General features: G+C 41.1%; 1 protein-coding gene across 4 annotated transcripts in view; it reads left to right on the top strand.

The window, feature by feature from the left end:
• LAMB2 (laminin subunit beta 2) overlaps nt 1–21,796 on the top strand; it is a 74,468-nt gene that overhangs the window by 13,909 nt on the left and 38,763 nt on the right. For all 4 annotated transcript variants that reach the window (XM_075183550.1, XM_075183551.1, XM_075183553.1 and 1 more), the window contains exons 3-10: nt 7,250–7,422; nt 8,510–8,645; nt 12,508–12,581; nt 13,630–13,818; nt 16,041–16,104; nt 19,079–19,281; nt 20,895–21,015; nt 21,505–21,693. In XM_075183550.1, coding sequence (XP_075039651.1) covers nt 7,250–7,422; nt 8,510–8,645; nt 12,508–12,581; nt 13,630–13,818; nt 16,041–16,104; nt 19,079–19,281; nt 20,895–21,015; nt 21,505–21,693 — 1,149 coding nt within the window. The remainder of the gene's footprint in view (nt 1–7,249; nt 7,423–8,509; nt 8,646–12,507; nt 12,582–13,629; nt 13,819–16,040; nt 16,105–19,078; nt 19,282–20,894; nt 21,016–21,504; nt 21,694–21,796) is intronic.

Here is a 21,796-nt window from a genome sequence, read left to right on the forward strand (position 1 = left end):
CTTCTATCTCTTGTCACCCGTCTCCATTGTACCTTATGAAGGTAGTTTGATAAAGCTCTTCCATTTTGACATCTGCGGGTTTGGAAAAGTGGAGATGTTGCCTATAGCAACCAATCAGATTCTTGTTATAATTTATTTAGTGCATTCTACAAAATGACAGCTAGAATCTGATTGGTTGCTATAGGCAACATCTCCACTTTTTCAAACCCGCAGTTTAGTAAATATACCCCCTGGTTGGTTCACTGTTTGTTTACATCCTGTCAGGTTTGGGGACAAACTGTCTTTTTAATCTTCCTTTTGTCCCCCGCACCTGATTGGACAGGATCTAGGCAAATTCAGATCTGCCAAATTACCACCTATGTCTGTGCATTGAAGGATCGCTTCACCCAGAAGTAAAATTGTAGGTGTAATTGAATAAGTTCATTTAAAAGACAGACTTTTACTTAGCTCGGATGTTCCGTTCTCCAAATCCACTGGGATGGCTCATGGCTGTAAAGGTTCCAACCTGTAGTCATCTCCACTTGAGTTGAAACAGGTCAAGTGGTTGTCAAAGCTCCTCCCCATGAACTTCCATTTCAAGGTCAGAGGGGAGGGGCATGGACTGGAGCGGAGTGTGTTGTAGGACCATTATGGCCATTGGAGAACCTGATCTGGTAGTCAGTGCATCCACACTAAGTACAATATAATTTTTAATATTTCCACACTGAACTCCATCCAATGCTACATTTTCAGTAATGGATGGAATCATTTCTCGCAAACAAAAAAATTTAATTGAACAGCTGTCATTCAAAGTCCAAATATGAGAGACACGCCCTATGCGTCATGCAGCGAGATCACTGGTCATGCCCCTCCGCCTATATCTAGCAGTCTGCATGGAGCCTTTATGTTACCTAGGAGACTGCAAGCTAATTAGACAGGTCTATGAAACTTCAGTGTTCTGTGCGCTGCCTTCTTCTCCCTCGCTATTGTATTGATGGAAGCGCCATCAACCTGTATAGAGTAAAACATGTCCGCTTTCTGTATTAAATAGGGACGATGGCAGGCTTCGCAGATATAATTAATTTTAAACTTATTTGCATAAATATGAGGTATATTATTTAGCTCCGTAATAAACACACTTTTGTGTACGTCACTGTCCACTAATAGGAATAATTACAATTTCCCTCTCTCTGTAGCAGTCACTTTACCATGTCTGGAAGCGAGTGCTTTAGGCTGTGTGTTCCTCTGCAAACCTTTCCTAAAATACGACCAGTCTGATACATGCAGAAATCTTATACAGCTGCGATTTCCAGGGACCGTTGGGGCTTATTCCTTTGCTCCCCAGATGCGCACAGCTGTTCTGTACAGATTGGCGCAGATAAGGTTTAGACGTTTCAGATATGAGAATAAGATCAGGAATAAACATTTATTAGACATATAAAAGATCTGCAGCAAACTTTCTTTAGCACTAATAAGCATGGAGTGATTATGGCAGTAATCCTGTCTATGATACCTCCGAACGCAACTGACACTTGCAACTGAACGACCTGGGTGGGAAGTGGGAAGGGGTGGATGGACATAGGCAGTATAAAAGCGTACCAATGCATATGCAGCTGATTCGAGTTTCGGGAACCTCTTAAGTACTTGTTTTATATCCACATAATTTGCATCAGTTACAGGACAGGTGTAAGTGCCGACTGATAGTGATGACTACACCTATGCATGCTAAAACGTGTGTTTACAAGTAAGAGAAACTATAAAAATGCATTTTCTATACTGTTTAAGAAAATCCTGATTCATGTAGTTAATGTAAAAAAATAAAAATATTTTTTTTTTTTTAAATAAAATACATTTTTATTAATTATTATAGCATTAAGAGTCCTAACTTTCTTTTATAAATTATTTTTTTTTGCATGTCCTCTGCATTTGGTGTCCTGCATTGTGTTCTGTCTGTTTACATACGTCAAGTAACGTATAGCCAGAGCATACTTATATTTAAATGGAGACGTATTTGGGTGTACGTGCGTATAAGCTTTTTTAAATGCAAGTTGCATTCACATTGCGTTCAAAGATGAATGAGGCCCATATTGTTCTACTCTTTGCTCTCTGCTTTTGCCACTTACTAAAGAAAACTACCACTACCAAAGAAAAATAGATTTTTGGGCTTGTTTTAGATGAGTTTTACATCCGATGAGCAAACCATATCTGTTACTCACATGAAGAGCATTGCAACCCATGGGTCATCCCATTAGCCTGCATTGCACGTGTATGCCGTGTTTTTGTGACACGTGGTTTCTATAGTCACCCGTGAACAGCAGAAGGGTGCGGGCAGGGGTATTAATGGTCCTGCTGCCCGCTCGGTTGTTTGAGTTATGCTCCATCTGGAACATGTCATAAGCAATTTTTGGCTTAGTGCTCATATGAATGAGCCCTTAAAACTTAAACAGCCTAGTGCAGTCAGGCTAAGGTAAATTGATATGGAATTGGTTAATATTGGTTACTGCACATTTGATTGATTTGCATTATTTTATTAAATAAATAAGCCTTTGTCGTGTATTTAAACCAGGAAGCCAGCACACTAAGGGACTTATCAATCCTTCTAATAAGAAAAAGTGGAGGTGTTGCCCACAGCAACCAATCAGATTCTAGCTATCGTGTTCTAGAATGCGCTAGATAAATGATCACTAGAATCTGATTGGTTGCTATGGGCAACACCTCCAATTTTCTTTTTAGAAGGATTGATAAATCTACCCCTAAAACAGCATATAGGTATAGTCTAACATCGCTGGTGATAATGAGTTATTTGACGTATTACACTTGTGTTTGTGTCCAGTTGGGTTAAAAACTATTGTTAGTCGACAACACTAAATAAAACAACAAGCTGTATTTACAAAACACTCATCAGTAAATGTGTCGTCTTCAAGCCATTTATTATTTAAACGTTTCTATCAGTATTTACCGGTAGAGGACACAATGAGGTGTTGACAGGATAGTTGCCAACTGTCTTTAATTTGCTCTGACACTCCCAGAATTTCCTGGAAACTATTTTAAAACGTTGGCAACTATGTGACGATACTCGTTAACGATCTCAGCAAACTCCATATTGATTAGTGCATTTGTAATTACCACAGAAGGCTTCAATTATTTTGATAATAAAGATTTTATACAATGTCTGTAAATTTCCATGGTATTAAAGGGTATGTGCAGATCTTATCTGTGTGCGTGTAGGCGTGTTGCCTTTGTGATGGGTGCAATGGATGTGTAGGCGTGGCTGTAGGTATAATCTGTGTCCTGATAGGTTGGATATGAGTGTTTGGGGCAGGTGTAGTTGAAGACGTGTGTGATTGGGGGAGGAGAGTGTCCACCGCCAACCGTGTAACTGTGTTTTATGTTTTTTTGCACCATGCCACATTGTTCCGATTGGTCGGTTCAGACCAGGTTATTGCAATTGGAAAATAAGTGAGGGGAATTGGAAAGAACATTTATCACGTGGTAGAATTGGTCTTGTGCAGTTACAGATTTAGAAAGTTCCTTCTAATAGACTTCTGAAATTCTATCATCTTACAGGAGGGATATACATTATCCCCAATACTATTTAGATGGGGACTAACACTGATAGACACACTAAACCTGGCCTGGTCCTTAAATGAGCTTACTGGTTGATAATAATCTGATACAAAGGAGGAGAGAACTACATTGTCCAGGGCCACCAAGAGGAATTTCAAGCCCCAGTAGAGCAGCTTCTTGGGGTCCCTTCCATAGTTGCCGAAGGTGGCCTGGCCACATGTGGTTGGTGGCTCCGCCATGTACAGGTCAGGGCCCCAAGCTCCATTATTTTGTACCTGCTCCTCCCTCCCTTTTGGTGTCCCTGGTTTTACTCCTACCCAGATTATTCTAAGGGGCCCGGTATTGCACTGTTCTTCCCCTGTTGGGTTTTATTCTTTTCTGACCCCAACCTATGTATCCAAATCCGAATCTGATCCTGTTGCTCAGTGCTCGGCTAGCTAAGTCTGGAAGGTTTGACACACAAACCACACCCATTTCTCACGCCCTATTTAGCCACTGGCATTAGGGACTATTAGGAGTAACGGCAGGTATGATTTTATTCATCTAAATTACTGACTGATTAGAAACAATTGCTTATTGGTTGCTATGATGTACAGGTCGGTGTCCGTTTACCTCTACATTAGTGAATAAGCCCCATTAGTGTAACTTGTGAGGAAGGAAAATTCATGAATGTTGTTTTACCACGGTAGACCAAAGCCAACCAGAACCACCAAAATATAGCACAGTTGGAGGGAGTGTGGTGGTCTTTCGGGATGTGAAACATATAATACATCACCAATACCAGGGCTTTAGTTATTTGAGGGGGGCTGCGTTGCCCACACAAAGCAGGTTTGTAACCCGTTTTCTAAATAGGCAAATTAAACCACTTGCTAAGTCTGTTCTAGGTCTACTGTAGCTGCGAGAGAAACCAGCAGGAAACCACCATTCAGGATTTGTTATGTCAAATAAAAGTAACAAAAGATGTTATTAAAAGATAAAGCAAGCAAAGGGCGGGCTGCTCTGTGGGCTGCAGACTGCACTACGCGATGAGAAACCAGAGATGCGGGATGGGTGCCAGAGCTTCTGATGGAGGAAATGAGTTTTACGAGCAGACCGTTAACCCTTCCCTTGCCTGTGGTGCCCATGTTACCGCCCTATTTCCAGGGCAACACCTGTTTTCTGAGTGTATTTGCTCTAAAGTAGTAATTGAGCTCCCTACATGACCAGGAGGGCATGGGGTTAGGTAGTTGGTATAGACAAAGTTATAAAATGTGAAATGAACAGGAAAAGATTAAAATGCACATAAAATGCTGCCCCCTGCAGACTGTCGCCCTAGGCATGTGTCAGTTTTGCCTTTATGTGAAAGTACAATATATTTCACTAGGAGCGCTAGCAGCTCCTATACAATTGGGGAGCTGGGTGAATCTGGCCCTTTTACTCCTCCCGTCACTGCTGTTGCTACTTCTTGGCTGACACCAAAAGGAGCACATGGTACATGGTAACAACACGAAATATGGTAACAGTGATATCCCGGGGAGAAATGCCATGGTCCCAGCATAACTTGCCAACTTTTAAAACCTCAGAGAGGTCACGTGACATGGGGTAGGAGGGGGCATGGTGACGGTATTATGTCACACATTGGCCCCACCCCTGCTCACCAGCTCACTATATTGATGTCAGCAGATTTACATGTTTTGTCCAATGATTCGGGACACTCAGGGCTTCAGCTAGAGGGGAAGCCATATGAGCACAGAAGTAAGAATAGGAGCACATAAAATATTTAAATATTTACAATGCATAGGTTGAGTTGGTCGCAACTAAATTCAGTGACACCTGTGCAGGCACAGATCAAGCATAACAAATATTTATACTGACCCCACCCACAATGGTGTAGAGATATCGCAAAGATATCGCAGGGATGCGGCTCGACAGTTTAATAGTAAATTACTAAATTCACATTACCCTATGTGTACACAATATAATAATGTAATGAAGTGTCATATACACGTGAGAGAATAGTGTCTTGTTGGTGTTATTAATAACTGCAAAAATCGCATTTTCAATTCATTTTCAATTCTGTTGTTCTCCTCTTTAAAAGTCCAATGGGAATTGTCTTTTCTGCACTAAGTCAATTAAGTAATGAGATTAGACTACCGGGACTTCATATCATATAGCCACAAGAAAAAATAAGAAATAAAAAATAAATGTTATTTAAAAAACAACAACTTTGGCCCGGTAACCTGTTGCCCATGACTGCCATATAGCCATATTGGTCAGGTTCAGAGAATTAGTCTCATCCATATGGTATTTGGAATTCTTGTCCATTTTTCTGGAAATACATTTTTAGCTTGTATTTTCCTGTGTACTAGTGTCGCTACTGATAAACGTGAGCCAGCTGGGGGTTCTAGAGGTACAGAAGAAAGGGAGAATGCTCTAAGGTTGGCCAGGACCGCCTGCGGCTCTCCACCTTTTGTTGAGCTTGAAGTTCCAGCCTGCACTCTAGCCAGGTTTCCAGGTTTAGATGTGAATGAACGTAGCAGCTCAACGGCTCAGCCCCCACTGGAAAGGGTTACAAACCAGTGTCATTAAACCTGTCGGCAGCCATTCACATGGGCTGAGTTGTGCATTAGGAGGGATTTCCCGGCTGGAATGTGGGAGTGAGGACTCTGGGAAGCACAATTACTGACAGGATCAAAATTCTTCCACTGAAACGATTAGATGGGAATTGCAACAAAAAGCAAATTGTCTTGGCAGGGAGGTGGGACAGGAATGTTTACAGGGGAGAGACTAGGAGCCCGCACGGTGAGGCCCTGTTCAGGGCTAAGTTGTTAAATATATATATATATAGTTATACACATTCTGCTGAGGTGCCACTTGGTATCTCTACGAGTTTATTTTGGGAGAGACAGGAATGATCGTGGTTTCTTTTGATTCTTATGAGTCTGGTAGAGCATATTGCAGTGTCTTCTAGACGCTGTTTGGCAGCGTATGTGACAGGATGGAGCAGGTGCGCCAGGGAACAGGATAGAAATGGGATTATTTTGTATTGTTCCTAAGTGACCTGATTCGGCCGAGGCAGCTTTTGAAGTTTTTCACTGGGAGTTTTGCTCCCTGACATTTTTTTATTTTATTTTAATGAATTAACTGCAGATTATCACTTTTTTTCTCTATAGCTCTCAATAGGGGGACAGGAATCTCTGCTCAGTTTTTCTCGCTACCCATAGAGGTCCGCAGAAAAATGAGCGGAGATTTCTACCGTAATTGCCAGCAGTGTGTGCAGCGGACATCGCGGTGCAGGGGCGGCGCACGCGGGGGGGGGGGTTTCTGGTTCTCCAGAAACCCCTCCCCTCCGCGAACGAACGGTACTGTACAGCAGCCGCGGCGCTGTCAAAGAAGCGTCCGCGGCAGTGCAGTATTGTACGCTTCTTTGACAGCGTCACGGCTGCTCTACAATTTAGAATCGCCGAAATGGTGCAGATGGCAAAGAATACCAAATTCAGTCTTATTCTCTGCTTTATGACCCCATGAGCTTCACCCTTTGGAGGGAGCCGCAGGTGAAACCTTTGCTATAAACACTATTAGAAAATTAACAGTAACAGCATGTTTTTCCTGTGCACAAGTTTTCATAAAAGTCCCTATGGTAATTAATTTACAGCGACAACGATGAATGTTTTATTATGTGTAAATCCACACAGTCCTTTCACGTTGCGTTATCTGCTTGCAGCACTGATGATAGGAGTATTATCCCAGCATCCCGAGCAGCCGCACGGCTGCGCACAAGGCAGCTGCTATCCGGGCACTGGGGACCTCCTTGTCGGCCGGGCGGACAAACTCAAGGCGACGTCAACCTGTGGTCTCCAGCGGGCACAGCCCTATTGTATCGTGAGTCATCTCCAGGTGAGTGAGGCCAAGAGACTGTGCAAACAAATGTACTTTTAATTTGCAAGTATCAGAAATAAAAAGTACACAAAATAAAATAAGCATTCCCAGAATATTTGTTAGCATGTGGAGATCAATCCTCATTAAATCTGAGACTTAATATTTTGTAGGCGTCCTGTTTATTTATATTTGATACCATATTAAATATTTATTTTCTGTATGCTAAATACTTATATTTAATATTCAGTGCTGCCTATAATAACGGTAATACAATATATTAAATTTATTTATTAGTAAATGGGGATGGAGCCTATTGATTCCAATGACCACCTACCTCTTTGCACTTATGTCCGGAAGCAGCAGTAGCGTGGTGGGATATTTCGACCGCTGCCGGCTGTATATATTTACTTTGACTATTCATGAATGAAGTGGAGTAATTGTGGTGTCTTCCGTTGACATCCTTGCCTTGACCGCATGAGCAGACGATGGTGGTCAACCAGTCTAAAAAAATATTATTTTTAGAGTTCAGCCCTAAAAATTTCCTAAATGTCATAACCAAGGGGTTCCTATATCATGGACTCTTGTGGTTTCCAAAAATATACATCCTACCCCTGCACGGAAAGGTCAGTGCTCCTGTGCTTAGCGATTAATTTGCACTGAACGCTGTATCCATTCAATTTTCTCCAAGGTTTTAAGTCACAGAGAACCGACTGTTATTGATAGAGGCCTCTGTGGGCGTCCTAAGCAATGGAAACCCATAGTTCCGTCAGTTGGTGGGTTGATCTCTAAAAAATGACATTAGGGGGTAAATGTATCAAGCTGAGAGTTTGCCGGCGGGTTTGAAAAGTGGAGATGTTGCCTATAGCAACCAATCAGATTCTAGCTGTCATTTTGTAGAATGCACTAAATTAATGACAGCTAGAATCTGATTGGTTTTTCAAACCCGCCGGAAAACTCTCAGCTTGATACATTTACCCCTAGGATGGAGTTTTTCTTAAGACCTGATAGGCAATTGTAGAATTTGATCTGAATATTTCATAACTTTGTGTAAATGAATGGTATGGCTCTATACATCGAGTTAGACAATCTTTATCATGTTCCCCAGGACGAGAAAAAGTGTTTTGTCTGTGACTCACGAAGACCTTACAACCGACTGAGCAATCCCATCAGCCACCGTATCGAAAATGTCATTACCACTTTTGCCGAAGACCGGAAGAAGGAGTGGTGGCAGTCTGAGAATGGTAAAATACCCGATACAAGTTATAGAGTCCGTTTGTTTTGTTTTGTTTTTCCTTTTGATTATAATTAAGTGATATAGTTTGGCATAAGATGATTGTTGTAGTCTGTACAACCTATATTTTTTCAGGCATGAACCACAAATCATCTGTATAAATTGTTAACGTAAATTTATTGCTGGTAAAGCCGGCCAAAGTGAGTATATCTGCTGTAGACATTACGAATAGTGGTCTAGTTGAAGCAGGTTTGGAACCGGCCTCAGGCACCACAGAACTTAAATCCGTCTACGCGTCCTTCCTTTTCCTCATTAAAGAAGGTTAATTTAATTACACATATTCTCCTCTCGGATTAGCGCTGGGACACAAAAAAAAGGATACATAGCCTTTGAGGATTTCACATGCTAATCCCAACAGCTATTTTATCTAGAGTCTTATTAAAATTCTTTGTATTTTATATTATTGTGAACAGTTTACGTCCCCCAGGAGCACAGGGGAAGGGAAAATGTATCAATCTTTCCACTTTCCACAGGAAATCCTGACTCATATCTCAATTATTCTCATCCGCCAGAAAAATATTTATTGTTTAGACACATTTTTATAGGATTTATTACAAATAAGTTAATTCGCACAAACAAACCTGCACAACTAATTGAAATATTTATTTTGATCTTTAAACACTTTTTCCGCACCTGCTTCAAACAGATGCCAGGCTACAAGGGTTTAGAAACGTGTGTGTTTTTAATTATTACATTTTATACACATTTTTGGACATTGTCTGTTTTGGAAACACTAACGATGCCTCCAAAATAACAACCAATGTCAACGTAGATATATCGGGACTTGTCGACTCTAAATTAAATGTTATAATCCAATAAAAAGAATCAGAAATTCTTTATATATCTAGTTTTGTTTTCCTAAAACCATAACATGCATTTTGTATGTGTCATATTGAAGATAACGCTTCTGTTTGGCCTCGGTCCAAGCAGAAAGTTCAAGCAGAGAAAATCTTGTTATTTACATGTGGAGAGAACAGGTGTCAAACAATCTCTGGTCAATGCTGCCTAGAAATTGGGCTGGTGGGTGCCAGTTCACTAATCGTTCTGCATGCCGCAAGCCGCAGCTGCCGCCGGCTATGGGAAACCTTGTTATATGCACGGCACTTGATGTAGCAAAAGAAATAAGTCATTCTATTTGTCTGTGTTAATGTGGCTACATTCATATAATGCTGGCTCATGCAACAACCGTTTTGCTCTGAGGGATAAATTATATATTAATAGCATAATGCGACTTTTATGAGGGACTTATTTCTATGATGCTGTTGTCTGAGCAGGGCACATGATATACCAAATTAATGGTCTTGGTCTGTAAATTTACAGAAAATTGGATCGTTTCTGAGTTATTTCACAAAACGTACACTCGCCATTTACAACAAAGCATTACCATTGTCCCCTGGAAAAAATGTGACAGTTGGCAACACAACTGTGCACCTGCTGGGTGACCTGGAAATTGGGACCTGCTGGGTGATCTAAAAACTGTGACAGTTATTTACAGCCACATCAGCGCGTTTTGCGGGGACTATGCCCAGCAATGTACCTTCGATGGAAGAACTTTTACATATATTGTAGTGTATAAAGAAATTCTTTAGTTCCTTTAATATAGTGATTGATAATATAGTTATTTAATCATTATACTCTGTTGCTAAAATTTCTACATGTAATATAATGTACAAAAAAAGTTATGGAATTCTGTTAATATATTATATTTCAGTTTAATTTAAGGCAGTTAACGTTGGGTTTCTGTAGTAGCTGTGAAAAGTGAAAGCGTATATTTTTGTGCTACTAATTATATTAAAAAAATAGTGTTATGATGGCAACCACAGACCTAATACCGCCATTATGTCCCAACCGGACTTGTCTGCCAATTCTCTACAATCAATCAATGCTGCCGCGTATTCCATTGTTCTTGGTTTTAACGTTGGAACTTGGAATAGTAATACATTTTTTCCCGAATTCAGACTCCCGATTTAATATTCAAATTGGATCCTATTTTTTTTGACCCGAGTGAAAGCAATATGAAGTATTGAGAAAACGTTACATTACAGGTGTGCCCCAGATTATTTTCTTGGGTTTTCTTAAATACTACAGAAATACCACCATCACCTGCACCAACTTGACTAACCAGATCTACACCTATGGACCATGCTTGCGGCAGCTTCCACAATAGCTCATCTCTCATTAAACTTGGAGGCTCTGTCACTCAACAGCAAATACAGTCTGAATCCAGACTCATTAAGGTCCTAAGAGGATTTCTGTCTAATATGAGCTATTCCTAAATCTATTGAAGTCCATCCAGGAGAACTCTGCGATCAGCGTTACTTAATCTTTGCATTTCATTCCTTCATTATCATCAATTCAGCTTCTAAAGGGAAACATCACTTTGAAGTGGAATTAGGTCAGAAGTAACTATGCACAAACAAAGTCAGACTTTTAAGTTATGTGAACTTGGAGCAAATAGAGTAAATGACAATATGTCACTAGTACTTATAATTGCACCTGCAAAATAATGTTGATTTAATGCTTTTTGGTTCCATGTGGTAACATACATGCCCTCGATTGCATGTGTGGCACAATCAATTTTTGTCTGAATGCATTGGGAGCTACTTCTGTTGGCAACTATTTGCCCACGAGTGGTTAAACTGATAGGCATTCACAGCAATGCATAGGGGCATATTTATTAAAGACCGCATTTTTAACACGATTCCTTTCAATCCTTATCTCAAAGACAATGACTGAAAGATTGTGTGTATTTATGAAAAAACTTCAACAGAAGCAGCAGTCACAACAAACTGCTGTTCCTGCGAAGACCCCTCTCCTATCTTTACTATGGTCACTATCGCGAAGTGGCCACCGTTGCTGAAGAACTACACATAGGCTAATGTACGCTGGCGTACATTACCGTATGCGTAAATGGCTTTTCATTACTTATTAAGTTGCGGTAAATAGCAAAGCAGCAGATATCTATGGTATCTGCTGCGATACAGTGTTAGTACATTTGCATGATACTTATAGTTGCTTTTGTTCTCCGAAAAAAGCAGTTTTCGGTGGAATTTACATGAAAATATGGATTATTATAAGGAAATGAAGTTGAATTCCATTTTGGAATTGCGGACTCAGCAATGTTAAGAGTGAATTGATAACCGGTAGGGAGGATCCATGCATATCCTACCAAATGTGGGTTAGGTACAAGAAAGAATCTAACAGAGCAATCAAATGCAAAAGCAAGATTATATGTTACTGGACAAGATATTTAAATGAGCTTCAAGAGCAGAGTTTTAGTGGATCATTAATCAGTGGTTGCCCGTAGGACTTTATACACTGCCAAATTATTTCCACATCCTCACAAGCATCCAATGTCCCCTTATTCTTATCATGACTCTAAGACATTGAGGAGGAACCAAAGAACAAAATTTAGGAGAGAAAATATTACAATGAATCAAAGTTGCACTATCACCTATGAAAGATATTTACCCTAAGGTGGATCCTCACCCAAGAAGGTACCTGGTGGGCTCCGACATGCAACCGGTTCAGTTCTTCAACAAAAAACTGGCAAATTTATTCTGTTAACCAACATTAAATGGAGGTCTGTGTGCGTAATGCATCTGCACAATGATATTTTCTTTAAAAAAGTAGAACAATGCCGAGTTAGGCACATTTGCACTAGTGTATATAATAATGTACTCCGCACCTGCATCATTATAGTATAGTATCTTAGATAAATCATTATATGATATTTAAGATTAGAGACCAGCGTAACTGACGGAGAATATTTATAATTCTATTACATTATTGTCTTTTTTTATTTTATTTAGGTATTTCTGATGTTACTATTCAATTAGATTTGGAAGCTGAATTTCACTTCACTCATCTCATCATGACCTTCAAGGTAAATCTAACGCCACTGACAATTACGGAGATTTACTCTGGGTCACTTAATCTGTTGTTCTATATTGTATGATAACAAATGACTCTTCATTTGGAATAATGACAAATCTGGGTTACTGGGATGGGGTCCAGTAAATTAAAATGGAACATGACACATTTCTCTCTCTTTCTTTAACTCGTGTCCCTCCATTTTTTTATAAAATGATCAGCAAATTATGATGATTATTCCTTGTGTTTCCTTGTGGGTGAAATGGAGCAGATTTAAAAACAAACAAAATTGTATCCAGTGAATCTGAAAAGATAGAAGTCTGAGCTGCCACATCCCCCCACCCCCCCCCCCCCCTTCTCTTGTCACTCTTGTCGTACTTTTTACTTTGTTGCAACAATGTTGTTCTAATGCTGAAAATAATTTTATATGGTGTTTATAAAGAAAATGACAGCAATATGTAAAAGAGCAACAGTTATTAGAATGTTATTTTCTTAGAAAAGAATCCTTGACAAATATAATAGTATCACTTTTAATGACACTTGAAGATATTGTGTTGGGCAACACTGACATTCCATCATGCATGTCATGTGACGCAAGTGGGAGGGGCCTTTTCCTTAAGTACAGGTTGACAGAAAATACTATACAAAAGGTGTTTTTTCTTGCCTTTGGTAAAACACATTATTAAAAAAAATTTTTTTTTAAATTAATTACATTTATTTTAATTTTATTGCTATAAAAAAGAAAGATCATATACACATGGGCAAAGCAAAAAGCAATAAGTATGCCAGCATCTCCCTTCCATTTACGGAAAAGAAAGACAACATACCCAAGTGCAATTAGCCAAACAATTTCTGGAATAAATATTGAGCATGATCTACAGGTATTTTCACATAACATTAAGCCAGAAACTGTTAAGTCAGGGTAATGGCTGCACTATTAATTGCATGACTACTTTATAAAAAAAAGTAGGTGCAGCTTTGTTAATTATTTTTGGTATTATAATGATCTTATTATTGTATAGCCATGATATAAATTTCTAGTTTTGTGTTTTTTCACTTAGACGTTCAGACCAGCCGCCATGCTCGTGGAGCGCTCAGCGGATTTTGGCCGGAGCTGGCAGGTTTACCGATACTTTGCTTATGACTGTGCAACCGTCTTTCCAAATATTTCCCGCAGCATCCAGCGAAAGGTGGACGACGTAATCTGTGAATCTCGCTACTCTGAAATTGAGCCATCCACCGAAGGAGAAGTAAGAATAAATAGCATGTAAACAGAGAATAGGTCCATGCAGCAATACAGGATAATAATGATAGACCCTCATGATCCATATCATGGTCTTACACTACCACTGTCCATCTCATGGTCTTACACCACCACTGACCATCTCATGGTCTTACACCACCACTGACCATCTCATGGTCTTACACCACCACTGACCATCTCATGGTCTTACACCACCACTGTCCATCTCATGGTCTTACACCACCACTGTCCATCTCATGGTCTTACACCACCACTGTCCATCTCATGGTCTTATACCACCACTGTACATCTCATGGTCTTACACCACCACTGTCCATCTCATGGTCTTATAGCACCACTGTCCATCTCATGGTCTTACACCACCACTGTCCATATCATGGTCTTACACTACCACTGTCCATCTCATGGTCTTACACCACCACTGACCATCTCATGGTCTTACACCACCACTGTCCATCTCATGGTCTTACACCACCACTGTCCATCTCATGGTCTTACACCACCACTGACCATCTCATGGTCTTACACCACCACTGACCATCTCATGGTCTTACACCACCACTGTCCATCTCATGGTCTTACACCACCACTGTCCATCTCATGGTCTTACACCACCACTGTCCATCTCACAGACTTACACCACCACTGTCCATATCATGGTCTTACACTACCACTGTCCATCTCATGGTCTTACACCACCACTGACCATCTCATGGTCTTACACCACCACTGTCCATCTCATGGTCTTACACCACCACTGACCATCTCATGGTCTTACACCACCACTGTCCATCTCATGGTCTTACACCACCACTGTCCATCTCATGGTCTTACACCACCACTGTCCATCTCACAGACTTACACCACCACTGTCCATCTCATGGTCTTATACCACCACTGTACATCTCATGGTCTTACACCACCACTGTCCATCTCATGGTCTTATAGCACCACTGTACATCTCATGGTCTTACACCACCACTGTCCATCTCACAGACTTACACCACCACTGTCCATCTCATGGTCTTATACCACCACTGTACATCTCATGGTCTTACACCACCACTGACCATCTCACAGCCTTACACCACCACTGTCCATCTCATGGTCTTACACCACCACTGTCCTCCTCATAGACTTACACCACCATTGTACATCTCATGGTCTTACACCACCACTATCCATCTCATGGTCTTACACCACCACTGAGCATCTCATGGGCTTACACCACCACTGTCCATCTCATGGTCTTACACCACCACTGTCCTCCTCATAGACTTACACCACCATTGTCCATCTCACTGTCTTACACCCCCACTGAACATCTCATGGGCTTACACCACCCCTGTCCATCTTACTGTCTTACACCACCGCTGTCCATCTCATGGTCTTACACCACCACTGTCCATGTCACGGTCTTATACCACCACTGTACATCTCATGGTCTTACACCACCACTGTCCATCTCATGGTCTTACGCCACCACTGTCCTCCTCGTAGACTTACACCACCATTGTCCATCTCATGGTCTTACACCACCACTGAACATCTCATGGACTTACACCACCACTGTCCATCTCACAGCCTTACACCACCACTGTCCATCTCATGGTCTTAGGCCACCACTGTCCTCCTCATAGACTTACACCACCATTGTCCATCTCATGGTCTTACACCACCACTAAACATCTCATGGACTTACACCACCTCTGTCCTTCACACTGTCTTACACCACCACTGTCCATCTCTCTGTGTCACACCGCCACTGTCCATCTCACGGTCTTACACCACCATTGTCCATCTTACACTGCCATTACTCACCTCACAGTTAGACACCACCATGAATCATCTGACAGTCTCCTATTACCACCATCCACCTGATCACATCGCCATCATTCAGCTCCTATTAACAGAGATTTACATTTCTTTATACCGACTAACTTTTGTCCACATTTTTACTGAGCATGTATAAAAAATAATGTGAAGATTCGTGGTCTTTATAAATATGGTTCATTCCCAGACAGGAGCACACTGACAATTTCCTGTGGCCCTAAATCAGACAGAACACAGGCTCCATCCTCTATTACCCCTTTCAGAATATTCTGTATAATATTCTGACAATCCAGATGGTATTCCGGTAATGTCGTCTGTAATCTTCTCAATGCCTGAACTTTGTCACTATTTAATATCCCTGCACTTTGTCTACAGGTGATATACAGAGTTCTGGATCCAGCTATTCCGACCAGAGACCCGTACAGCCCTCGCATTCAAAGTAAGTTCTGCCTAATGAAAAAATATAATCAGAAGTACATCACTGGAAATGTTGTATAATCATTACCATTTCTGGAATAAAGCTTTGCCTAGTGGTGACTGACTGGGATGTATAAATATATGGACAAAAGGGATATTTGGCCCAGGCCTTTCAGAACAGAGGGCCCACTACTTCCTGATCATGGTGTCTGAATTTTGAAGGAAACTAGTATTCATACCAATGCAGCCTATTCATTTACTAGTAACCAGGATCTTTGTGACAGAGCGCCTCAGTGATCTCACAAGCTCCTAATGAATTAATAAGCTGCATTCTCAAGAATTTTGGTTCAGCCGACAGTCCTGCATTTTGAGGAACAGTCTAGAATTCCAGTGACAGAATGGGGTGTGGCTTAACCCAAAGGGGTTTGTGTGGGTTGGGTATGTGGCCTACATTACCCAATTATGAAGCCAGGAATGTAGGCAGGTATGGCATCCACTGTATATGGATGGCATGTACACTTTAAGGTAAATTACTGAGACCTTATGCAGGGCCATCTTAACAACATTATGGGCCCCTGGGCAAAGCAGTGCACCGGGGCCCCTAGATATAGATATATAGAGATAGAGATAGATAGATGTACTTGCTCAGTGACCCTTGTAGGTTTTTTTGCAGGTTTTTTTGTTTTGCAGGATTATTTATTCTCATTAAGAGCCCTGCCTATGGGGCCCCCTTGCCCGTGGGGCCCCCGGGCAGCTGCCCATCGTGCCCAATGGAAAAGATGGCCCTGACCTTATATGATAAACACGCTATGTTTATTCCATTTCACAATCCCAAGAAGTAAAGCCAAATAAAATAACTGGAGTTTCTAAAATATTTTTTTCAGTTTAGGCATTACAACTCCATCGTCCTAAACCAGGTGACTGGTTGTAAATAACAATAATGATAACAAACTATGTAAAAAAATAATAATAGAGAGATTTTCTAAACCTTCTGAAAAGGAAAAGCGGAGATGTTGCCCATAGCAACCAATCAGATTCTAGCAATCATTGTCTAGAATGTACTAGATAAATGATAGCTGGAATCTGATTGGTTACTATGGGCAACAACTGCACTTTCCTTTATAGAATCTTTAGTAAATGTATCACCTAATACCTATAATAAATTACAGTAGTCAGTGCACTATTCCTTACAATACACCAGGTTTTTTTTCAATGAACATTGAAGTTATGTCATCAAAATGCGCTGGTTATAAACAATGTCCTAGAGACTCCCGGATTTTACAGATATTATTTTCGGAAGATGGTCCCTATATTAAAGTCCATTGTGCCAGACACAGCTTTACAGTGATTGCGAGGACGATTTCATCCCTCCGTAGAGCAGACTGACACGAGGGGCTGAAACCAGTTCCAATGGACCGTTCCTGAGCTATTTCCTGACAGTTACAGGGACGTCTGATTACTTTCTAAAAGCAGTGGAGCTATTTGTGAGCTGGGTGAAGATATCTGTGGCTGTTACTGATTTAGCTCTGTGTTTTCAGCATTGCTCTACTTCCATACATGGCTGACTCCCTGCTTAACGGATGATACTGAGTGTTACTCTTGGCCCCAGTCCAGCCACCAGCCATGTGTGGAGTTAAAAAACAGATTACAGTAAAATCCTGACATGTCCCAGCTGGTTTAGTTAGTGGAAGTGTCACCCTGCAGAACGTACACAATAAATGGACAATAGCGCTGGCTGTTTTAATGGAGTTTGGATGCTTTCTTTTTATGAGATTGTCCAAAACAAACCTACAGGTGCAGACCTAAAACAAACTATTTTCTAATGTATCATTACTGGTACAACTGTTCTGTAACCCATAGCAACCAATCAGACACTTGCTTTTATTAGCCCAATTTCCATTGGATTACAATAATAAGTTGATTGAATGGTTAGGATCACAGCACAGGTTTCTACTGAACTAAAGAGGGGCTCTGTTGCCGGCAGCCATTTTGTGGGCTGAACCAATTTTCAAAGTGCCTCAGTCCTCAATGTTTGGTTCCTAGTCAGTTGACAGGCTGCACTGTCATGGATATTGGATAATAAAATGGTGGTCTCCAATATAAGTTGGGGGCAGGTACACCTTAGAACTGTCACAGAGCCGCATCGCTTTTATTTGGCATCCTTGTGTTTTGTTCAAAATGGACACCATCTGCCATGTTAATCTGAGGAGACAGACACTGGGTAGCTTTCTAGTAGTATAAAAAGAAATATGGCACCTAACACTGTTTTTAATTATGTTTTAAACACACCACTGTTTTTATACCTGGTGTAGCAAGAATATTGTATTATATTTCAAACCTAACACTGTTGCGGAAGTAGGGCCTCAATTATTAAGGAGAGCAAAGCATAAAAAAAAGAATTAACTTTGCACCAGGATAAAACCATGTTGCATTGGAGGGGGAGATAAATTTAATATGTGGGGACAGATTTATCGTTGGGATAAGGCATGTCCTAGATCAACTTTAAATGAAGCTATCAAGTATTTTGTGCTACATGAAAGAATAGCCAGTATTTAACTTATGTGCAAAATAATAAACTAATTTGCACCCCTTGTATTGTAACATGGTTTGTCCCGGAGAACATTTATTCTTTTTTTTTTGCCTTACTTTCCTTAATAACTCAGGCCCGTAGACTCTATATCAGAGGTAGGTACATTGTGGCTCTTTGGTCATTGTGAAACCACAAGTCCCAGCATAACCTTCCAGTTCTTATGGCTGACAGGACATGCTGGAACTTGTAGTCCCACAGTAGCCAGAGAACCACATGGTGCATAACTGTGGTCAGTGCCATCATAGAAGAAGTGGTGGATTAGTGAATAACAAAATTACCTCCATATCTTTAGTTTAATAAGCTCTTACCGTTCTTTTATACATGGGAGCTTCAGAAGCTTTGCTTTGGCAATTACAAAAAAATGAAATCTTTACAATATTCCCATTGTCACCATTTTCTATTGTAGATCTCCTAAAGATTACCAACCTCAGGATTAACTTCACCAGGCTGCACACGTTGGGTGATAACTTACTGGACTCCCGCATCGAGATAAAGGAAAAGTATTATTACGCTCTGTATGAGCTAGTGGTGCGAGGAAACTGCTTCTGTTACGGCCATGCCTCCGAGTGTGCCCCCATACCCGGAATCTCAAGGGACATCGAGGGAATGGTACACACATTACATTTGTTTTATCTGTTTCTTCGTTCTCTGTTTACCACTATCAAGATATGCCATAGATGTCCTTCCTACCACGGCCTTCAAGACATGGAGGGAACAGTCAAAGTACTCAACAGAGTCCAACAGTGATTGGCTATCAAAGTCTGGAGTGTAGCCCCACACGGTTTGTTTAATCTAGGATCCATTGGTGGACCTTCCATAGCTGCAGAAGTAGCTATCACCCCAAAGCTTTGAGGGAGCCTAAAAGTGAAGTATGGATCCTATCAAAGTAGTCGTCACTTCACTAGTGCCCTCGAAAAAGGAGGGAGGAGAAGATCCTACTGGGAGATAGAGGTTTTATCAGTCAGTTCTATTGCTGGCTGTTAGAGCTTCATTTCCAGATTCGTAATTGATCTCCGACATCCAATTCGAACAGTCAACAGATAGGGCTCAGATTAACCAGCTAAACGTCCCATTGAGCTCAGCCCTAATGGCTCATAATTGGCTCCTTGGTGAAAAGCCATCAAACTGCCATGTAAAAATTAGAGGAGCAATACTTCACTACAAGAAATACTAATTATTAGGAATCCATCCTCAAAGAATACAGGTGCATTTTGATCTACATTAGGTCTTTGTAGGTTGTAGTCTTTGCAGATAGATGGTCAATCTTGCATTGAACACTTGCTCTGCTGTTACTACTAATTACTGTGTCCTACTAATTTTCACAAATAATTGTCTATCCTCCATGCCAACAGAGTGAGTAAAGAATGTCTTGAACCTACAACCATGTCTTCCTATAAAGCATAGAAAAGTGAAAAAAAATATTTGCAAAATGCTCCAACTGTACTGTTGATTGTTTGGTGGGTGCCCAATAGGTAGAGATAATTCTGCCCCACGGATATGGAGAACTCTATTTTATCATACAATAGTGAACAACAGTCAAAATTACATTTTAAGCTGTGGTAGATTTATTTCTTTAGTGTTTTCTTATACTAAATACACCCAGGGGCGCCAAGACGGGGGGAGCAGATATGAAATACCGGGGTCCAGGCCTGCCTGGGAGCCTTGGCCTGCATGTGTAATAAGAGGAGCCCCAATCCTGGTGTGGCCATGCCCCATTTGGTGGCTATAGAGGGGGGACCCAAGAAGTTACTGAACCGGGTCATGAAATTCCTCTTGGCAGCCATGAATACACCTCAAAGTCTTTATGATAGAGATGATCAATGATATTGTGATATCTGCAGCGATATTGGGCACTTGGCCTGATATTGCAGCTTGTGTGGACACACAATGAATGTTGGTAAATTCAGTGAGCAGATAACCACAGATGATCTCTATTGTCCTGTCTACAAGATCATCCTCTGACTGCACCAAAAGGCCTCTATGTACCGAATGAGATCCAGCTGCTCCGTCTGAGCGCCGGTCGGCTGGAACTCAACCAAGTTGGAATCCTATATAAGCCAAGTGGCAGGATCGTACTGTGTGTGGGTGGCTTATTATGGCTGCAACCAAACCACAGCTATGTTTACTTTGATAACAACCTCAACAACGTCATATGCCACCTCCGTCCAATTTTTAGACAGATATGCAATGTTGATTCAGCTCTTGTATTTTCCAATCACCAGGTACACGGGAGATGCGTGTGCAAACACAACACGAAGGGGCTGAACTGTGAACAGTGTGACAGTTCCTTCAATGACATTCCCTGGAGACCAGCAGAAGGACGCAGCACAAACGCCTGTAAAAGTAAGTGGACTATTTAAGGGCTGTAATATGTGAAGATGCAAAACTCAGCATCACTGTTACACCACAGCGCTATACAACCAACAGACTAGAATAGAAACAGTTAATATGGATCAGCTCTATCTTGGTACAAGTAAAAAATTTAAAGAGGAAGTAGGCATTCTTCAGTCCCAAATAAGCATGGCTAGAATATCTGCTATACACGTGAAGTTGAAAAGAAAACGTGGTATTTCCTTATTTCTTTCTGAGTGCAGATCGAGGGACTGGGATCCCTCCCTGGTTGTGACCCTCATTTAGATCAAGCCCACAAAACACACTGGATATAGAAGTGTTACTAAAAAACTTATCCCTCACTATCTGCATAGTCTTATACCTTATTCCTCCCAATCCTGTCTCTATGGCTCTGTGGGTCACTTGGGAAACATTACTTAAAGGGAAATCAACTATGACACTATTTTGTTGAACAATGACTAAATACCGAATTCTTTTCAGAATGCAATTGCAACAATCACTCTCGAAAGTGCCACTTTGACATGGCGGTGTACCTGTCCACCAGAAACACGAGCGGGGGCGTATGTGACGATTGCCTGCACAACACCATGGGCAGGAACTGTGAGCTCTGCAAACCTTTCTACTTCAAAGATCCCACCAAGGACATCCGGGACGGAAGTGTGTGCAAAGGTACCCGAAATACGGCTGTGGGGCTGTACAATTCTACAGCCTACTAGCCACAGCCTGAAATGACACAGGGTCTGTACTATATGGCTGCTGTGCGGTTAACGGT

This window comes from Mixophyes fleayi, chromosome 8, assembly GCF_038048845.1.
Source record: "Mixophyes fleayi isolate aMixFle1 chromosome 8, aMixFle1.hap1, whole genome shotgun sequence".
Lineage (NCBI taxonomy): Eukaryota > Metazoa > Chordata > Amphibia > Anura > Limnodynastidae > Mixophyes > Mixophyes fleayi.